We start from the raw sequence: 22763 nt of genomic DNA on the forward strand, positions 1-22763 counted from the left end.
TGAATTCTTGAGCCTTTGAAAAAAACGGAGTATGAATTGAAAATGAAGAGAAGTGAGTTTCTAATTATGGCTTCAGGCATGGGATAAAGCGGGGCTTTACTCTCCACCACACACATTTGACATTTCCTGATATAGGATGGGTATTCAATCATATGACCTGGAAATAGTTATACAGTTGTGCAGCGTTCCTTCCTCTCACAAGAAAGCTAGATACATTACAGCTAAAACTCATACTGAAGTAATTTCAAAACAATTGCAGTTTCCTATCAGTCCGATTAAAGATTAAAATTACAAGTGTTTCTAAAACTTAAATTAAATCTCTAATTTAGCATTTTCTTTTAACCCAAAGAAACTGAAGACAAAAAGCCCCTAATCCATACAGACCTGGTGGAATTTCTGGTTTGGCACTAGTAGGACGCCATGCCAGTACTCTTACGGAAGCATTTCTCTCTGCACCATGGTTGTCTTTAATATACTATAAGCATATATAAGAAAAATAAAAAAATAAAAAAAATTCAGTTGGATCATAACTGCGTTATTCAAAATTGGAACTATCTTTCATTATTCTCTAATTCCTGTTTTACTCTGGCTTTTCTAACAAGTCAGCAGATTGCCATGATAACTTGTTAATTTGAGATTTCTTGCTAGGTTAAGTAACTAATTGCTCTGTTTTAATTATCTTGCCAATTTCATCTGCTGCCATAAAACTAAAGACTAACATCTACAGGCAGATGAGTTTGGACCATTTCTGCTACTTGAAGGAATATGGTAATGGCACTGTTTTATAGAATACAGTATATAGTATTTTCCTCAGACTTTTATTGAGTATTGGAAACCTAGTGCTGACAACAGTAACTTTTTCCTTTAGGTATGGCTCAACCCTCTAGGGGCTGAGCAGTCTGCTAAACAACATGAACACTTGTTTAACCCTATTGTAGGATCAGACTTTTTAACATACAGCTCTACTATAAATATCACCAAACATCTACAGAAAAACCTGTATCAGTTTTCTACAAGTTTAATCCCTATAAAACTATGCTATGTAGTCATATCTCTGCGTGATTAACTTTTTTCCTGCATTTGTGAAGAGGTGTTGAGAATATATTGGTTTTGATAAAATAGCATGGAAGACCTGTTTGAGCTTACCCTCAAAGGTCTTTGCAACATGAACACACCTACATTTAAGAGTGCCATTCCCATTTCAAAGACAAGACCTGAAAATTCCAGGTCAAAAGTTAATTACATCCTTTGCAATAGGCAGTTCTGTATCTAGTCATTTATACACCAAAGTGGCAAGCACTGGCCATTTATGTATATTACAGATTTGCACACCCACTCAAAACAGATGCATACGTAGTCAAAATTAACAAGGAAAACATTAACAAAATCCCAAAGGACTCAGTAGGGTAACTCCATGGAAATAAGCACAGCGGGCAGGAAACAAATCCTGAATCCTATTTCTTATTTTAGCATCTGTGTGGCCAAAGACATGCTACTCAGCTGCAGCCGTCTCATCCGTAAATGAGCAGGATACCATAAAATTCAGTACTTGCTAGAAGGACTTGTAAAATAGACGTAACTTGGTAAAAGCACGTTTCTGCTTTGCCTTTACTTTCATTAAACACTAAATTTTTAAGGTCAGAGGAGGGATTATTTAGACAATTTTAGACACTACAATGTGGTTCTATTATAATTAATTACTTAGCAGGAGTTAGTAAGATGTACTTTTTTGTTTATGTAGCATTTTGAATGCAAATTAAAATGTAAATTCAGAGTACTATCACAGTGCTGTTTTACTTCCTTCAAATTTTTAGCCTGAGCACTTCTCTCACAAAGAGCAGCATCTGATAGTTGGGTAGGATCTCTAATTAAAACACACAGCATCTTAAAATGGGACCATTTCAAACCATTCTAGCCAGACTCAGAGCTGTGGGTTTAGGAGATTGCAACTTCTGTGGCCTTCTTTTCTCTTTCTTTGTAAGCACGTTTGAGTCTCCTTCTGGTATAAATGGATTAACAGACTGATTTACTGATCGTTGCTTCAAGGCTTCCACTAGGAACGTACACTGAAATGGAAGTTCACATTGTTTAGTAATTCATATATGTGAAATTTAGAGTAAATGATATTTCACAGACAGGCATTCTGTATTTATTACTTCAATAATAAATAAAATTCATACCAAATTTATTAATCTGGTAATGCTTAACACCTCTAACTGAATATAAACCCCTTTGTGCTGTGCTTGCTCAAACACATAGGAGGGAAATCCTCCTTGCTCTGAACAAACATTCTAAAAGAAAAGGCAACAGTACGCATACCAAGACTAGAACAAACTGGAAGATGATGAACAAAACATATGCAACTATTAAATGATAACAAAATATTTTAAGATCCCATTGAATATCCACCAACTCTCCTTTTTAAAAATACTTTTGTGACTCAGACTTGCATGCAACAAGGTTCTCAGACGTCTGGACATATATCTCACTGTATATATCTTCTAATCACACTCTTGTAAGAAGCAACAACCGTACTGCCAAGGTTGGCTATATTGCCTCAGTCACTTTGTTAGATATCTTTGGAAAAAATCACATGCATGTAATATGGAGAGATATGGTCTAGTTCTACATCCTTAGTACACTTCAAAAAACAATTGTTTTAGAATTGAACAAATGTATTGTGCCAATGACAACTCCTCCCTCCACTGTGACTTACAGGAACATAATATTGTGTTTCTTATATAATATATATAACTTAATATATTTATTTATATATATAATTATAATGAACAATTAATTCTTGAGACAAATTCATCACAGGATTGGCAACAAAAAGGAGAATCAGTTCAACTGTAAACTCCTTGTATTTCATAAGGAATCATGGCCGCTCCAACAACGATCACTGCAGTGATGTTGTACAACTGCTTTCTAGTCCATATTTACCCTACGGTGACTATTCTCACACTCTAGAGCATTCCTGCCCATCTTACAAGGATTTTCATTTTGTCTAATCTTCTGCATTGTCAGCTAAACAAACACTGTTGAATTTTTTTCTGAACAAAAACATAACTTAAAAAGATATATATAATTCATACCTTTTGGGAGTAGCTGTTTGCTTTTTCCATTTCAGACAAAATAACAGTGATATCATTGCTTTCAAAAATACCTGATAATCAAATACATGCTAATCAGTGTGGGGTTTTTAAGTGTACAAACTACATCTTTTTAAAGTGTACAACAATTCATAGAACATGCCAAATATCAATGAAAAGCATCAAAAAGTCTTTGTTTCCTGTATGCCAGGCAGTCTGAATGTACCACATTAGTAACTCTATTTTAAATGTGCATCTTAAAAATATCTAGCAGAAAACAGTGAATTCAAATGGGGGGGGGGAATAAAATTCCTGCATTAAGGCTGCATTATAATATTCTGCAATACAACTGAAAGCCTTAATCAAACTAGGACCTCTGTTTTTATCTCAGTGCTAGTATAGCATTATCACATCCTAAAAAGTAAACTACTTGATTTGAGAAAAAAAACATTAATAAATATTATTTAATTAATGAGAAAGAAGTATGTGCTGACTTTCCTTTTCACATACCTGCTTCTCCAAACCAATGAAATCTCCCATTGGCTGCCTGTACTATTTCTTTAAAAGCAGTGGCAGTTTCAGTTGGGTTAGCATAGCGGGCTGGAATAATCCCATTGGAGTCAGCATCCTCCGTTACACTAAACAGACAGACATGAAGCTGCAAATCAAAACCTCTGCAAACCTCAGCCACATAAGCACTGATTGTGTGCTGCAAGACAGAGAAGAAAAAAAAAAAAAAAAAAAATCAGTAGTGACCCTCTACCTCAGACGAGCTTCCATCTACTCCACTGGTTCCTGAACCGATGTACAAACACTCCCAACCTGAGCAATTCAGTAGAGGAACATACCCTGAGTAGCTGAATGCCTCCTCAAATCATGCATATACACAAAACCTGCCACTATTACTAGTGACAATGGCAACAGCATTGCTGCAGCCATGAGGTGAGATGGGGTAGCTATGGGAATCAAAGACACAAGGTCATGGACTTCAAGGTAGCCATGCACTGAAGCAAAGAAGTAGGGATGGAACTACTCATTTGCTTTTTTGTACGTATCCTTAGTTTTCTTGTTATCCACGTGGGCTTTTAATGATTTCTTAGTTTTGCCCAGAATTTCCAGAAGTTTGGTAACAAAAGCAAAAGACACCCTACTGTGCATACATGGTTATTCCAGTTGGATCACCATATGTTCAGAAACTCTAGGCTGTGCGCGTGGCTTAACAGCCACAGAGCACATGCACTACAAACATAATATCCAAGCAATGGATTACTGTTATTAAAAATAGGAGCTGTCCCTACATAGTGTACTATGGAGTTCCACCATAAAATTATTTGTGGCTTTGTTCCCATGAGTTATAAAGAAATGATACCATACGAAAAACCGGAGTTGGTTTGTTCAAACTCAGAAATTTGCAGTGAAGTGATGGTCAGAGCTGGAGTGGGAAAGGAACCCTAAAAACACCTCTTGAATTTTCTATGATTCACACATTAATAATTGCTACCTCCAACACATGAATAGCAATTGCAGAAATGGAAGTTGGAGATCCTGATAGTTTTGCTGGCTTAGATATGTAAAGGAGAAGTATTCTGCTAAAAAGCTATGGTGACTAGCCAAAAGGAAAAAAAAAAAAAAAAAGTTGAGATTAATTCTGATAGGAACTTACAGAAGAGTTGCAAAACCTGTGATGATACTTACTGTTTCCTGATCGGGTATTCCAGTAGTCAGCAGGTAAAGTCCTTGTGATTTGTGTTTATCTTTGTCTTTGAAGTCTACTTCCACAGCTCTCCTGAGAGCACTCATGAAGTTTCTACTCCCTTTGCACTGCAAGCTCAACACCCACCTAAAAGATGATGTTTACTGTTCAAAGAATGAAGCAACAAAAGCTTTTGTTTCTGCTTAAAGCAATAAAGAGAACTAAGAATCTTAAATAACACTGCACTGGAGTCTAAAATTTTTGACAATGATAGACAGCAAAACCAGATTATATAATGACCTGAATTATTTGTTCTAGTTTCTGTACTGCCACCATGGCAAACTAGTTTTTAAGATAAGATTCAGAGCATAGAGATGAAATAATTCTCTCTTAACTTCATGTAGAAAAATTGTAATATAGTAGAACTTACAGGAATAAAAATGAAACCACAGAGGGTGCGACTCCACAAACAGAAACCTGGGATTTGTTTCCAGTGAATGTGGGGAAGAAACATAGTTTAGCTTTCACATCCCAGTTGAATTTGAAGCAGTTTTCAATTCTTCACGTAACCTCTGCATTTCTTACACACACTTCTATATCTGTGCACATATATATTCTGTATACGTATGAAATACAAAGCCACTAAGACATATTAAACTTTATAAATGCTGCTTTCACAACAAACCATCACAAACAATCAGTGTAGAACAGTTCATAGCAAACTATTTTTGTAATATGATAAATTTATCAATTTTGTAAGTTGTTCACAATGTTGTTTGAATCTGTTTCTCTGTTTTATCTGTTTCATGGTACCTACAATCACTTAATTCAGATGTATGGGAAAGTTATTTGATCCTACCTCCAAGCATCTTGTAAGTTTTCTGGTTGGGAAGGAACCAGTTCCAGCTGCCAAGGCACAACATCACTCCCAAATCTTTCACGGAAAGATAACAGCAATTATTTTTCAGACTATGCTTTAGAACAAAAAAAAAATAGAGTAAATTCACTGAAAAATAAAAATCTGCTTTGGGGTATTACAGATGTAAAATTGCCTGATGCTATTTCCAATTTCAAACAATTTATTCACGTTTATCCATCACTCGGGGGTTGCCAGATTTTCAAGGTAGTGGGTCAGACTACGTTTTTCTTTCCTGAACAGGATACTAAGTGAGCTGGTAAAAGCTCAGAGGAACAATTGCGACAAAACAACCCCAACCCTCAGATGCTGCCTGTATCTCTCTTGTGAGATAACAGCTCTGCTCTCCCACCAGGTTTGGAACTCCATGAGCTGCTGTCTCTTGCTTTTACCTGCCATTCAGAAGCCTGCCCAACTGCTGTTCAGCAGCTGTGCCATATGTTTCTGACCACCAGTGCTGAGTACAAAATTTTAGTACTATTACATATTAAAAAAAAGTATTGGAGTTACTGTAAAATTTAAAGGGTGTTCCCAGTTATGGTACCTAAGACACCTCCAGAATCCTTTTCCAATAAAAGTTTGACATGTGAACTGATACTGTTATGAACAATATAGCAGGAAGAGAATTTGTTGCATGTATAATGCAATCAGTTTCAGTGAGCTTCATCCAAACCAGTGATTTTTTAATTACTAATCTGGTCTCTGTACATCTGATCCATATACCTATCCAAAAATGATAAATCAGTGCTACTCTTGCAATGACCTAATCATAAAAGGTTAAATACAATTAAAAAATTTAAAATATGCCCATTAGTAACTACAGTCTCTCAGCATACTTCTTTCATTGCAACGCGTTACAATTATTTTGAAAGAATCTTAAATAGTTGCTTACGCTATAATATTGAAGTAATCCTTATTTGACATTTGTTCCTCAAGTAAAAGCCGCAAAGAATGTTGGATACGGATGATATACATAGAGTTTGTCACTGATATATCAACAAGTATAACCACCCTATATAAGAAACATGTTATTTGTAAAAAAAAAAAAAAAAAAAATCTTATTTAATTACATGTTATCTTCACTGTACTATAACTCACCAGGGAAAGTATCTTCTAAATATGTATCAAAATGTATAAACACTGAATCTATATTAAAAAAAAAAAATCTACAAAACATAAGGTGAGATTCTAAAAAAATAGTAACAATAATGGAAAAAATCTATCTTTCTTAAGTTATGCAATAATCAGGGTACTGGCACATGTACTGCCATAATGGCTGTTGAATCCTAAACAGGTCCTCTTCCTTCTCTGTACTTGAATATCCAAACCATGTCTGACACGTGGCTTACTTGCTAGATAACTCAAATTTAAGACTCTCATTCTGTCTCGTGGAAATTGCAGTTTTGTGTTGTCTGATGATCACTGGATTCAGTAAATTCACTGGATTATTAAAAAAGTTGAATATCAGTATCTGTTTTCAAAAGTGGATTGCTTACACTGGTTATACCTGCAACTGTTGCCTCTACATCTGGCTATTTTCTGCTCTGTATTACCTGGTGCTGATTTACACACAAAGCAAAGGCTGCCAAATAAGAACCATCACCAATACACAAAAAAAGGACTATCAAAGTACGATACCTCCTTTCACAAACACTTCCCCATATTCTTCTGCTGGCAACAGATAGCCAGTCAATTCGTTTCTCATAGATTCTTACCATTTTAGCAAGCAGTTTCTGTGCATAAACATAGAAAATTTAAGTTAAAAATAAAAAATTCAATTAAGTCTTTCACTGCCAAATGCTTAATCTGGAAGTAACATGACAGCATAATATTGAAAAAATTAATGACTTTCATTCATTTTGACAGTAGCATTTCATTCTTAGTAAAGGTAAGACAATACAGTCCATGAGAAAAACATACAGTGGTAAAAAAAAGCAATGAGGGGTCTAAAGGTCTAAAGTCTCTTCACATTTCCCCTTGATGGCATGTCCCAAAATAGTGGTCAAGCACATTAAAAAAAGAAAACAAAAGTTTCAAAATACAGGTTTTGCAAGCTCACCATTTCTTCAATAGCAATTTTAGGCAGTGTTCATAAAACACATCATTTAAAATAAACACATTTTCAAACACACATCATTCTTTAACACAGTATCGATTTGAAGACATTAAGGCAATTTGTCCAAACTCTATAGAATATGACCTTTGCAAGCATATTTATGCATTATATGTATGAAGGCAAATCAAGCTAGAAAAGGACTCCGAACTCAGAAAAAAAGCTATGAGGTAGCATGCTTTTGGAGCACAAACACAAGCATCTACCAGTGACCAAGGAGCCAGAAGCTGCTTTCATGTGAGCCAGTTAAACTTTACACTCTCCTTTGTGGTCTGACTAGAGAGTTCTACAGATTTCTCATCCCTCCTCCATTTTAAAGAAATATTTGCCCTGCCTGGAAACATTCCCATAGCCCTTTGTCAGGACTGCTAGTGGAGTAGTACAGAAGAGAGAAAAGAAAAACAATGGAATAGACCACTATATTACACACCCTGGCTGCAAATATCCCCAAGCAGCTTCTATTTTATTGAACTTGTCCCACTCTGATGATCTGCATTCTGACCAAGGAGGAAATCCTCAAGAATCACTACTGCCTGTAAGAATTCCAGTGGCCTTCATTATGTTACCTGTGTATGCATGTATCTCCACTTCTTCCACACTTAAAAGAGCTAATGAAGTCCTCAAAGATCCTCAACATCCCATACAGTGCAAATATTCTGGTGTGCCAGCAGTTTTAAGGTTATCTATATAGTAATATCATCATGGCAAATACCCAAAAATCCTAACATCCCTGACCTAATAGTGTTCTTAATTCATCTGCAAGCTTGAGGAGAAAACTCTAGTAGCAGCCTTGCTATCCTCTTGAAGAAAGTCTGGCAACTATCAGGCTGAAGGCAAATGCAAAGCAGGATAATAAGCGTGCAGCCAGTTCAAAAACTTAAGGTGAATGTAAGGGATGGCAGAAAGCAGTGTGCAATGTAGCTCGAGGGAGACAGAAGGAAAGGTATGAACGCATACAGAGCGTTGTCTTAGACGCCGATCTTTTCTTCAAAGTGAATGGCCATCCTGTTGTGCTTGACAAAATTCCAGTTGTGCTTAACACAAATGAACACGTCTTGGAATAAAAAGCTGCTCTGACTTGAGACAATGCAATCAATACTTAACATAAATCTATTATCTATAAGGCATTTTACTGCTCTTACTGAATTCACCAGTGACACCATCTACAACATTGTTTGTAAGCTCTCTTTTAAATCTTCCCTTTAGATAGACACCAAAGCCAATGCCACCTGCATAGTTTAAAAATCATTTACTTGCTAAAAAGTTACCCAATGAAAAATTCACTTATATTACCAGAGACTCAGTCACTGAGATATTACCTTGTTCTGCCACTCGATTACAATTTAGAGAGCACCACACATGCCACACAAAAGAAACAGTTACCTCACCTACTTTCCATCTGCCGTATTTATCACCGATATCTCCCTCTCTGTCTCAAGGGTGGGCCAGAGTACATAGCTGGATGTTTTTTCTACTTTTAGTCTTATTAAATAATTTTCACCAACCCCTTCAATCTTCCAAGGCAAACTCCACATTGCTTGCTATGGAATTTCTGGGATTCCTAAAGACCTGAAAGACTATTGAAAAACAGCCTTTATACACACAGTTACAGACTGGAAGGCATGGAGTAGGTATTTTACAAGTATTACACAGATTTCTCAAACTAAATGGGGCAGTCGGTATCATTGGACAAACCTACTTTTTTTCTGAACTCTAGCCAGCTTTCTGAGCCTACATAACAGGGTGTGCTCAATCTCTTGAACCCTTTCATAAAAATAGTTTCTGACTAATTTCCTGCTAACTAATAGCAAACAAGCCTTAAAAGCTTCCATTTTGTGATTGCTAGTTTTTGCCCCAGGATGAGAACAGTTCTTGTCTTGCCTCTAGTGTAGAATGTGGAGCTCTAGATCTGAAAGCACTGGGTGCCTCTGCTCATCATACCGTGTTGCACAATGACACAATCCTATTGTTTTTCCCAGGACTCAAATCCCTCCACGGTATTTCACCTTGCACACAAAGCTGCAAAACCAAAGCTGCAGCATCCACTGTCCACACATGCCCAGCTAAGCCTGAAGAGTGTAGTTTCCTCATACCACACTCACTTTGGGAGAGGAAAAAAAAAACCCCACCTCTATGCAAGCTGTAGATGAAGGGGATAAACTAGAATAACTTAGGAGAATGTGATTTGCAGCACTATGCTGGCACAGTTTTCAGAATTCGCATTAAGTATAAAGAACAGTTAAGCATATCCTAAAACATGAAATACAAATACCCAGCTTCTACTGACACTTTAGAGTAAAGCAGAAGTATGACAACCTTCTATAAAGTAAGCAGAAATAATTTCTGCTTTCTGATTCTTAAAAAAAGGTTGGTTATGCTGAAAACACATCGAAATAATTTGTCCTTGACATTCACATTAGCAAAAATATATTCTGTCTAAATGCATGGCAAGAGTGTTGTAGGAGCACTGTCAAGGCTAAAATGCTACTCTTGGTAAAAGAGTAACTTCAGAGTGAATTAATTCCGATGTCACCATCTGCAGAATATTACCATTTGGCAATCATGTAGAGCTTATTAGATTTGGATCTCATCATTTTACAGTGGAGACTACTAGCTACTTCCCCTGTGGAAAGGGTGAAGGATTCACAATGAAAAGGCTACTGTGATGTATCTGAAAGTACAGATCAGATGCTGAATTCAGAATATAGACTGTATCTCCAAATCCTACTGGACTCTCCATGTGGACTGTACTACATTACTGGTCTTAAGGTATTATAGCAGGATGTCAAACAGAAGGAGAGTGGATGCTGTAGGATCCACCCCAAACTGCACAGGAGGAAGAAACTCACGTGTATGTACACATCCAAGCATAGAATACAGACTAATGCAAGATCCTGATCAAGGCAACCTAATTTTATTCCTGTGGCTTTTTTCATCATGCAGACTTTCATACGCTTCTGCTGTCTTCCCCACACGCAGAAATCAACACCACTGATCTGGAATACTGTGTCTTTTCTTGTCATTCCCTTTAATTCACCATTTTCCCCATCTCCATCCATCCATCCATGGAGTTGAGAGAAGCTCACCTACCAAAGAAACTCATGTCACAGTATAATTTTTTAATCCCTTATTCAATCAGTCTTCTGGATTATTTGATAGTTTAAGATCAAACTTTTATTTCAAAATAATCCCTTGCCTTGCCTCTCTTTACTACACATCTGAGGGACTAGGTTGTTATGACAGGAAGAGGCTCTGGTTTGCTGCTATGTTATGTGCCTTTGCACATACTTTCACATCTCACAACATCTTTCAAGTCATGCAACAATCATCCAAGCTTGCTCCCACACTACTTCCTAGAATGTTCCTGCTACGCCTTGAGTCTTTCTTGGTCTAGCCAGTAACAATTAGACATTTTTCTTCATAAAACCTGTTTGACTTTCAAAGAGATAAAAAAAAATACAAACCTTTTTTTTTTTTAAATGGTTAAACCAAGATGAAATGGGACAGTTCTGTTAAAGCAAGCAGGAGTACTCTGTTGTGTTGTACCCTTTCAATGTACAGGCTAAAAGATTCATACATACATGGGTAAAATAATGTAAATACATTCTTACACATAGATTGCAAAACACACACTGCTGTATTTATGAGCAGCACTGATGGACTCTTTCTCTTACTTAGCCTCCTTCCTCACTGCCATAAGAATCTGGGTCCCAAGTCTGACCAAATCACTGCAGGCTTACATGGACATCTGTCTGCACGTGAATCCCTGCAGTACTTATGTAACAGGTCAATTAATGTGGAATAATTAGATGGTAATCTAGCCCTGACAAGGCCACATCACTGTAGACAACTCACCTGATAGCTGTATAATACTGGCAGGTCAACATGGATATTTTTCACAGTTCCATCATACCATTCAAACTGCATCATCGCTTTCTAGAAGGATAAATAATACAGTTATGTGTTTACAGAAGTCTATATAAGCTACACTAACATGGAACTCCTTCCTGAATCATTCTTAAGAATGGCATAAGTATCTGATTTGAATCTGTGACTCAAATTTCAGTTAAAGCCCGGAGAATTTCACTAACTTATAAAGTATTGATTTTAATTAGAAAAATGTGGCAATAGAAAAAAAAACAAAACACCCCACCCAAGAAAAAGAAAGGGTCCCCATCACTTACCTCATGTAGAGTTGATGATACTGTTTTTTTAAGAATAGGTACAAATTCTTCCACAGGAGAGAAAGCATTGGGAGCCAAAACTTGATAGAGGTTTAACTTTTTAGCTATAGTAAGGAACAGAGAAATTAAATAAGACATATGCTCTGTCTTTAATTCATGTTTCATACCTGTTAAGCTTTTCTTTCTGTGCTACCTTTCAATCCATTTGTCTTTAACCAGTCTGCTGAGGTTTTGGCCAGGACGCATGGTGTTTTAATAACTAATGGTCCTTCGTGCTTTGGAGGCTTTGGTAAGAAGTTGGAAGGTGCTGTATTTGGAAATTCTGTGGAAACCTAAAATGGATTTTAAGAAAAACTCCTGCAAGTTTTAGCATAATATTTTTAACCCTCAATTCAAAATATCCAGCATGGAATATTAGTTTTACTTATGTTCAAAGTGCTGGGATTTCAACAAGCAAAATACTTTGAAAATTGGTCCTCCTAAAAATAGGTTTTGGGGGGACAATGTTCCATTAACTTCACTGTGCTTGCCACAATGCAAAAACCCACAGGGAAATTAAAACATCATGGTTATACATACTGGCATGAAAACAGCCAATCATTTCTCTAAGAAAAGGAAGTAGGAAAAGGATCTTCATTACACACAGATCAAATCTCAACTGCTCCATGTTCTACCTGCACCGAGCACAGAGTCAAATGAACCACACTCTACCTTCATTCACACCAATGGAAACAAGTCCACAAAAACTCCTACGGGGCACTAGAATTCCTTTATTTCAAAAAAGGGGTAAGAGACCTTTGTTTTATGAATGGACAGAAGTTTGTGGAGATGTTTTTCCATACAGAAGGTTTGACTAGTAAGTTTCTGAAATGACATGCTTTTATTTGGGGATATAGGGCCTTTAAGTCATTTCAGGGTGACTTCTGCTCCATATGTAGTCTACATGGTCCTTAGTAATTATGAGGTTGGAAGAGAGATGAAAGAATTATATATATATATATGGAATAGGGAGGATGAGGGGAAACAGAATTAGAAATATTATTGACAAATGACCAGTTTGCCTCCTGTCTGGAATGTCTCAGGTCAGAAGACCAGATACGCAAGGATACTCAATGGAAGCTTTCAGTCCCTCTTTCAGATCAGACTTGTCTACCTCACACAACTGCCTACGGTAGTTGTGACAGAGAACAGACTATTTTGTTAAGAAAAAAAAATCATCACAGATTTGTAAAACAGTGCTGCCAAATTTTTAGCATTAAAGTTTAGCAACCATAGGTGAATTCAGCCACTTTCTAAACTTCCAGGCCCCAAGAAAGTACAGAGATGAGAATAAGGCAAAAGAGAGATGCGTATTTCCACTTAAGACTATCTGCACAAGGTGAAAGAAAGACATGAGTAAATAATCTCTCTACCAGATCAAAGCAGAACTAGAAATTATCCAAACACTCCATAGAAAAAAGAAAAATCACAGGAGATTCTTTTTCTTCCTCATCCATATTTCATCAAGAGAACTTAGAAGTTACTTTATTGGAGAAAAGACAAACAAGGTAAGAACCTGTGGCATGTTGGTCAAATAAGGCATAAAAATAGAAACATTACCAAGACAAATGTTACAGAACAAATGGTGCCAAACCCTCACGATAAGATAGGACCAACACAGAGACAGATGTGTAACAGACTGTAGCTTCCTAACTTCAACACTAGCAATGGATCTAGACAAGCCCTTATGATTTTGCAACTGATTTAAGTGTCCACCTTAATCAGGTAGGAGTAAGTATCTTCTTACCAATTTAAAGAACTGTTGGAACTTCATTTAAATGATCATGCATACAGTTAGGCTAGTGATTCTCTTAGATTTCCATTACGATCATGGTACAATTGTTCTTTTCATTGCATTTTGGTTGGTTTATAAAACTTGCTGCATTTTGGAGAATGTCTAGCAAAATGTCTCCTTTGCTGGTTTTGGCCTTAATCTGCTCTTACAATGGATGGCCAATACATAATATTCAAAGTTCACTTACCAAAATACTGGATTAGTCATATAATTTTTTTTCATATCGTGAACACAAAAAACTTCTACCTGATACTTCAAAGTACATATGAAAATAAAAAGACACATACATCTGCTATTCTACTAATAAGTGAGCCACGAATTCTTCTTTGAAAAGTCTGTTTGATGCTCTTGAGTAGGTCCTTAGCCTTCTGGGATTCCTGAAGTAGCAGATGAACATCACTGCTATCAAAATTCTGTACATATAAAAACAAAGGGGGAAAAAAAAGTTAACTACTATTGAAATACCAACCAAACACAGCTTTCTTACTTTGATGTGCATACATCTATGCAAGACTGCCTGGCATAGCAGAATTGAGTGTAAATTTATCTAATGCACTGCATATAAGTTATTAATCATTTTATAAACAAGATATTATTTTATTATTTTGAATCAGTCTACAATAAGCCACTTTCATCCTATTCATCAGCTTTAAGTCAGCGAACAATATCTGCAAAATTTATGGTGCTTTTAGGAAAGCTTTTTCAGTTGCAGAAAGAATTAATCGCAGGTTTATTGACCACATCCTCAGCACCAGGTCTTGCTATAAACTTCTACTCAGATGATAATTAGTTTACCTTCTCAAAGTGAAGAATCAGCAAAAAGAGAAAAAAATGCTTTGCCTCTCTAGCTGTCACATACCTCTCCCTTTGAAGAGTAGCAATGATAATGGCCTCTTACAGCTTCTGCAAGGTTCTTTAGAACTGCCTACATATATAAATAGGAAGAAAAATAGTTACTTTGATTTGGTAGTCTCTTTTGATAACATGGGTTCTTGGTATTCAATTCTCAATTAGAGATAGAGAAAGAATCTTTGACGTACATGTAGTGAGAAAGCCAAAGTAATTATGTCTCCATTGTTTTCTTACCAGTCTTATTTTAATATGGCTGAAAAACTAACTCAGTAAAGAAATTTACAAAATAGGCAATAAGGGTCAAGTTCATTCACCTTGTGTTAAAATGCCAGTCACTTTCTCTTCCTTTGAAGGCAGGCTTGTGCTAGTCAGATCAAAAGCATATCCCCGAAGTCCACAAATATAAATATTAGGCTATCCTTCCCCTGCCCACAACAAGCAAACCTCTTAAATCCTTTGCTGCTTTTTTCACCTCTCCCATCATCTTCTCTACTACCAATTACCACTGCAATCCCCTTGCTGCATCCAATCTTCTCTTCAAACCAGGATTTCAACCAAGTCCTCCCTTGCCACTTAAGTCACTACATGCCTTAGGGAAAAGCTTAAACAAACAATCAACACCGAAAAAACACGTTTCTATGCAGAAGCTAATAAAAAATAACCGCTTATCCTTCTGTTCTCCTCTTCCTTCAGGCAGTCACTGCTAACATCCAAACCACTGCTCGTAATCAACACTGTGATTTGAGCAGGGCTGCTAGGTCTTGCACTGATGCTATACCATACAAAAATATTCCTATCCCAGAGACTGCCATACTTGTATGATCTCACTCCCAAGTCCTTGCCTTCCTCCTATGATCCCTCTCCCTATCCACTTGTCCTTACTGCAATATTGCCTACCCGAAGTCCCCTATTTTTCTGCTTTCACCTGCAAAAGAGCTCTTAGCCCCAAAGTCTTCTCGGTAAACACACAGGATGATTATCTGGAAATAACTGCTTCCCTTCAGCTGCCAAGCCTGTCAACACCACTTGGTTGCCACTTCTGGCTTTGGTATGAACCAAGATGAATGCTCCAAACAATTTTTTTCACGTGTACAGATCTGCTCTAAAGAAAATACAACTCTAGATCAAGAACTCATTAAAGAGTAGGTCAGCTTCTCCACAAGTTTATGAGAGAAGACATTGCAGCTGGATAGGAAACAAATATCAGGACACTTACTGAAGTAAGTATTAACACAGTTACTTACAAGAGAACCAGGATTGCTGCAATCATATGTAACAGCATGAGTCTGCAGTTTTCTCCCCAGCACACACTGCTGAGCATAGTCAGACAATATTTCCAAAGACTGATCAGGGCTGATATAAATAAATAAATAAGGAAAAGCAGATATTAAAAATGGCAGTAATCAAATGGGGAAAAAAGGCCATACTGAAGAAGACAGGGAAGAAAACTAAGAGGGAAAGAAATAACACATCATGGGAATGTAATCCAGTCATTTAGTGTAACTTAACCTCCTCGCCCTCTTCCAACAATTTCTGAGGTACCACTACTGTGGTTTGGTTCCGTCTTGAAAACCTACATGATAACAAAAGCACTAAGTTTCTATTCCAGTTATAACGGCTTCTGGAGGAAATGTTCTAAATTATTCCTTGCTAGCCCTGGAAGCTAAAAATCAGGAATTGTGGTTTTGCCCCCTGTGCTAAACTGTGATAGAGGTTTTCAACTCACATCTTCAACTGTATGTAAGGATGTCCATTGTTTTCCAAAGGCACCAAAGAAAGTAAAACTTTGCTCTGTGTCTAGAACTTAGCAACCCATGCAGCTTTCACTCCCTGAGTTTTAATGGTTCTTCATGGCTAGTAAAAACCTTTCCTTCCAGCTACACTTCTGCCAGGGACAGAAATTAATGAAGTTTTCACTTGCACATACTATAAACTTTTGCTTTCTGTTCCAAGCAGACCTAAGCAAAACTTGGAACCTTTTAACTGAACACTGTGTGTTCAGTAAGTTAGCTGAAATGTAATATCAATCACCCTAAATATCAAGCTTGCCAAGCTTATACCATCCCCTTTTTTGCACATTTAAAATAAATACAATTAATAAATTAGGAGTACGGTAACACTCCCAGAATCCTTACAGTAGTCTTTTTCTTGTAATCCTGCCTCCAGTACTGCAAGTTTTCAAATGATGACAGTAGAACTGCAGAATTTAAGTCCATAATTTATCTAAACTCATTTATCTAAACCATTTATCTAAATGAAACCATTTATTAATCAGAGATTTTAAGTTTTCCATCAGCAACAAGATCACATCTCTTTGAATGCTCAATGCTATTTTACAGCAAAATCTAGCTCATAATCTAATCTTTCCAGAGGTGTGGACCCTTTCAGTGACATCCTTAATGATGCTGATTTTTATTGATGTAACATTAGAGCTAGCAGACTCTCAATGGATTACTGTGATAACTGATCTGCAAAGGAAAAACGTAGCTTGATATCAGAAAATAGAAGATTTATAAATAGTAAAAAAGGGAAGAAATAAAGGAATTCAGTGGCATGAACTAAAAACACATAAAACTTGGATCTTAAATTTTCCATTTATTTTTGTATCAAGTTCAGATTCTTGTACCAATTCTGTATCCAAGTTAAAGCTTGTTGTTAGGACAGATAACGAATTTACCAGCTTCCTACAATAAGAACCAGAGAATTCAGTTCTTTCATCGTAAGGACATGCTTTAAGGCTTTCAGCAAATTGCAGCCTTGACCAGGCTCCAGCTGTTGTATCCACTGTCTTGCTTCATGCAGCCTAGGGGGAGGGGGGAAAAAAAAGGAATACGTACACTTAATGTGCAGGTGCTAAATAAGATAGATCATGAAGATTACTACAAACCACAGGAGCTGCTAAGATATTTTATGCATGAACAACCAGCTCGAAATCACTGACTGCACTTAAAATTCATTGCTTTTTTTCCCCTCTTACAAATCACCGCAGGCACAAGATGAAAAACACTATTATCTACAAGAGATTGCTCTAATTAAATGGAGACCTTCTTTGAAACACCTTTATTTTTCAGAGAAATGAACTTACTTACACATGAACATTGATGTTTTTTGGACTCTCCCACAGAGGTGAAATTTCTGTACTGAATGAGAGGCAGTACAATTGCTTCTTATAACATAGCTGTTCATCTATTAAGCACTAATAAATAAAAAATTGTTAATACATTACTATCCATGCTGCTTCTAGTAGGTTTATTATGTAAAAGAATAAAAATAGTCATTTCCTAAAAATAGTTGACAGCAATATTTTCAGCTAGCACAGAGAAAAGCTTCCAAGAAAAAGTCATACACATTCAAATATTTGGTAATGAGTTTAGAGGCAAAACCTGCAAACCTATGGCAATCCAGCCAGTTTGTTGATGGGGCAGGAGGCAGAAAGTATTTGTTGTACTGGTATCAGTTTTTCTCTTCAGTTGACGAGCACATGAAACAACACACTGATCTAGAATGGGCATATTCACCCATCAAGCAATTACTAAAAAATGTTTAATACATATTCATGGATAGGGCTAAACCACAGTTCAGGTATTAAGGCTAAGCAAACCAGACTATGTGAAAATTGAGTTTTCTTGAAGGAGTTATTTGAAAAACACAAATGAAAAATGCATATAATATAAATTGATGTTAAATAATTCCTGAATGCAGGAAATAAAATTGTACGAAGTTTCAAAGTTAGATAGTAAAACAGCCACACTACATCTTCCTTCCTTACTACAAAAATTTTATAAAAATAAAGAGCACAATAAAGGACAAGTTTCTTTTGGGACTTCAGGAAGTGATTAACTCACCAAGGTTCTGACCGAAATTGTGAAGTGTGACTTGTTGTGACAAAACATAAAGGCATAAGGAAACTATATTTACTATAAATAGCTCTATGTACAACTTGGTTCTAGCTCTCACAGCTGTTTGTTAGGCAAGTTTATTCCATGAAGTATGCTGGTACGAGAATTGAGAAACTTCCAAATATTAATAAGGAAAGTATTATTATTATTATGGTACATACTGGAGTTTGTAGACATTAACAAAGACTACACTTTCAAAGACATTTAAAATATACTTTTCTACAACAGAAAACTTCTACTGTATTGTATATTATAAATTTAAGCAGATTTTTTTCTACTTAGTTCCTGGCTTGTAGTTACACAAAAGCTTGATTAGTATGTTGTAATTGCCAAAGTCTGCTTTATTATTACTTACCAAAAGGTCCTTCTGAAAATCCAGTAGTCTAGGTCCGTAACTCATATGAGACACATCAACCACAAGTCCAACTTTGGTTCCTTTTATAAGGCCAAACACCTTAAAAGAGAAAAGTCATTGTAAATACTAAGCTTATCTAAAGTTTAAAAATGTTACTGTTTATTCTGTACAACACCATTTTAAAATCAAGTATTAGGTATTTATTTTCACTTTAAGCTTTTTAGCATAAAGATGACACAGTGACAAAGCCGGGTAGGGGGTGGGGAAAGAGGACTACTGGCGCCCAGTTTATCCTTACCATATTACCTCCTTCCCAAGACAACCTATTCATTATTTGAGAGAATAAAAAATAACGTTGTCTACAGCATCTCCTTCAGGTTAAATCAAGCAACTTTGTGCAAGCTAGATTTTGGAACCCTGCTTCTTTCTCTGTCCCCTTCGAGGGGGAGTTAGGCCCCTTTCCCATTCCTGAGCATTAGCACCGCTAGGCACAGTAAGTGATTAACCAGCTGTGCAAGAGAGGGCACAATGGACTACAAGACAGCTCCACTCCAGTCAGAGGTTAAGCTTAACATTGTCTGCTCCCATTTAAATCGTGCTGACAGGTCCTGATGATTGAGACTGCTAAGAGAAGGAAAAAGACTAGATCTAGAAAGCAGAAAACCACATACCAATGAAAGATCAAGAAAAACAATCCATTGTCAAAATAAGTATCACTGCACATGATGTGTAACTCACAGTAAATAATGAAAATACAGAAGCTTTCTGGAAGCCACTTTTCACTAGTATTCAAAAGTTAATTTATTCTTTAATGCCGTATACAGTTCCATTCTAAAAATATACTGCAAAGTTAGTTACCTTTCTGCTGTCCTGCAACAGCCACTGAATTCGCTGCTGATAAAGTTCAATCACTCTGACAAAAGGCATAACACACATTTAGCTAAGGCATTCTCTTGCATTGTGTATCAATGTAACATTCAACCGTTTGTCCTCATCACATCCTTTTTCTCACGGATGCAAAATCACCTCTTAAAAATACTGTTTTCAGTGTTCTCAAACAACTGGTGGTTGCAGGGCTAACCACTTAAATACTTCTTCCCCTAGAGCTGTTTGACTGATTAAATATGTAGCTGTCTGAACAACTGGATCACTGAAATATTTTCTAATCAGTTGCTGGCTTATTCTGTTCAGAGATAGGAGGGGGGTATTCACCATGTATATGTGTGAACAACAGAAGCTCAGGCAAAACTGAATTTAGTTCATCACACATAGGTTATTTTCAGGAGATGTATTTAATACAAACTACACTATTGCTTAAGACACTCATGAAATATAACCTTGTGATTGAAAGGCAGCACACTCATGGAAGTGCTGGACTAACTGCAGCACAACTTTCAACAATTTCATTTCAAAACAGCTATAACCTGAGGTAAAACAAAGTGTTTGCTGTCCCCCAAATTGTTTTACTTCAACCAACTTGTTTTTAATACCTTGTGCATAGTTTTTACAATTTGGCAAACAGAAAGTTTAAATCAACATTTCAAAGAGGGAAAAACTTTTTGCTTTTTCAGAACACCACAGCTACTTCTTTTTTAAACCAGATTTGCAGACAGTTCAGTTAGATGGTGCAGGTGCCGAGTACTGAAGATGGACTTTCTGAAGATTCTGGATCTTCATGACTGACGCGGTAAGATATGCTGAAGTAGTGGCACTCCTACGAACAGTCTAACAAGTATCGTGAAGACCAGCAAAACCATTGTGGTTACTCTACAGCTTATTGAACCTATTCGTTAAATGTTTTCCTCAATTTAAGTTTCCTTGATTTTATACATTTAAAATCCACTTGGAAAACTTTTAACTTCCACGTACCAGCTACACAGGCTTCTTCCTTCCTAGTTACTACAAACTCCTTTCAGCATTCCATTCCTTGAATAGAAAACCAAGCAATGCTGCCTTTCATGACTAGATCCATGACGAAACTAATCCAAGTTACAGTAAACATAACCCACAAATATGCAGCATTACCTGTGAAAACCCAACCATTCACTAGCTGCCTTGCTAAAATGAGCTGCTTCAGTTCAAAACCTGGTTGATAGGCATTTTCATTAAAACAAATTAAAAACGCTCAGCTGTAGTGACATATAATTGTCACCTACCCTAAATCTCAGCAGAAAGGATTTAATGCTGAGATACTCTGAAGTTCCCAGAGATAACACAATAAAATTTAAGGCAGTACCTGTAGTCATGGGGGATGGAACTATAGAATCAGTTATGCATCAAAATCATAAACAAGATGGATACTTACTTAGAAAGTCTGGACTCAAAATCAGTAACAGTCTCTTCTGTAAACTCTATCTCTTCAACATCATTTCTTGAGTTCCTGGAACACTGTGCATAATTAGCATCAGAGATGCACACAAATTAGGACTGACTAAAGAAAGGGCAGTGTCGTACTTACAAAATAATATTGCCTTCATTTACCAGATGCTCTAATGTTAATTGCAAGGATTCTAAACTGTAGTTTCTTAGCCATTCTTCTGTGGTTTGCACCTTTTTAGACTGTATTTTCTTCATTTGTACTCTCTATAGATCAAGTAAGAAAAAATTAAATGCAGTATGAGAAATGAAACATGCTGTTCAAATGTGACAAAAATATCAGTCCAAAAGACAGCTGCTGGTAGGCAGTGCATATCCAAGAACAACATAATTTTAGGTCCTGGCATACTCTTTTGGATGTGGGATGCAAAGGAAAAGAAGGTTTCAGAATACCCCCAGACTGTGAGCTAAAGGAAGGCAAAGGAGAGCTTAGTTTGGAGGAGACAGGAAGGAAGACAAGAAATAGGAGAGTTTAGTAAAAGAAATAAAAGAAATACCCCAGTGATTTACCAGAGAGAAAGAAAAATTAAGCATCTCCAAAACCTGCCCCACAGAGTTTGAAGGGGTATATATTGTCTTCTGCTTTTCTGAAGAAAAATGCAGTATCAGCAGTTGATCTACCTTTATTGGTTTGCCTGACCTGTTCACAGACTGATTCATCTCTGTAGAGAAACTGTATGTAGTTTCATGACTTTACTGATTATATCTATCAAATTGTCTGTGTGTATATGCAAATATATGTAAGGAAACATGTCAGTTGTCTATCAGCTTATTTATTCACCACTCTGTATTTATAGTGGGTATGTGTTACTTTTCTAGTTGCTCCATTTAGCAGAAACTCGCCTACCAGCAGATCTTTTGTCTTGTTGATATGTGTTACCAGCAATCCATTATCTGTTCCTAGATGAGACACAGTAAAATCTTGCCATGGTGGACGATCATCCTGTAGACTGGATTTTGTGGTCACCCTACAAGACAATGAAATTTATGGGATGACTTCATTACCCATAATATTCCTGTATTGTCATAACATCTTTACAAGTTTTTTCTGTAGAAACTGTTTTATACTTTGACATTTGTTTACACATTCCATTTGATATATGATAAATGTTTTGAAGGGACATAATACACAGGTTATACAAGCTATGGTTATTTACTCTATATCCACATATGAAGTCCCAACAAGATTTTGTAACAGTATCCTCACCCAACTTTTTCCAAAAACTGATCATTGTCCAACAACTGTGCCATTTTCCTGATGTGTGTATCCATTATATGAAGACTTAGCCTTGTTAAAAAAGCAAAAAGACAAAGTATTAGAGTAAAAAGCTTAAATCCTCAGGAACATACACTATTAAAAAAGGTATTGTCAGCAACTTATATGATAATAACATTGCATGTGGGACAACCGCAAATTAAAAAACAGCTGCAGAGAGAAGTTACAATTAT

The 22763-nt window shown here is 36.5% G+C and overlaps 1 protein-coding gene across 1 annotated transcript in view; it reads right to left on the bottom strand.

Annotated features, from left to right (window-relative positions):
• VWA3A (von Willebrand factor A domain containing 3A) overlaps positions 1-22763 on the bottom strand; it is a 35684-nt gene that overhangs the window by 12194 nt on the left and 727 nt on the right. Inside the window, exons 2-23 of the mRNA XM_076351217.1 lie at positions 22522-22602; positions 22162-22282; positions 21397-21521; positions 21244-21318; positions 19797-19851; positions 18939-19037; positions 17774-17880; positions 17362-17487; positions 15929-16037; positions 14692-14757; positions 14120-14245; positions 12192-12330; positions 11999-12102; positions 11670-11750; positions 7340-7434; positions 6594-6713; positions 5645-5719; positions 4788-4932; positions 3603-3801; positions 3096-3166; positions 1908-2066; positions 385-475 (exon numbers count right to left, since the gene is read on the bottom strand). Of these exons, the coding sequence (XP_076207332.1) occupies positions 385-475; positions 1908-2066; positions 3096-3166; positions 3603-3801; positions 4788-4932; positions 5645-5719; positions 6594-6713; positions 7340-7434; positions 11670-11750; positions 11999-12102; positions 12192-12330; positions 14120-14245; positions 14692-14757; positions 15929-16037; positions 17362-17487; positions 17774-17880; positions 18939-19037; positions 19797-19851; positions 21244-21318; positions 21397-21521; positions 22162-22282; positions 22522-22586 (2353 nt within the window). The 5' untranslated portion in view covers positions 22587-22602. The remainder of the gene's footprint in view (positions 1-384; positions 476-1907; positions 2067-3095; positions 3167-3602; positions 3802-4787; positions 4933-5644; positions 5720-6593; positions 6714-7339; positions 7435-11669; positions 11751-11998; positions 12103-12191; positions 12331-14119; positions 14246-14691; positions 14758-15928; positions 16038-17361; positions 17488-17773; positions 17881-18938; positions 19038-19796; positions 19852-21243; positions 21319-21396; positions 21522-22161; positions 22283-22521; positions 22603-22763) is intronic.

Source organism: Aptenodytes patagonicus, chromosome 13 (assembly GCF_965638725.1).
Source record: "Aptenodytes patagonicus chromosome 13, bAptPat1.pri.cur, whole genome shotgun sequence".
NCBI classification, from domain to species: Eukaryota; Metazoa; Chordata; class Aves; order Sphenisciformes; family Spheniscidae; genus Aptenodytes; species Aptenodytes patagonicus.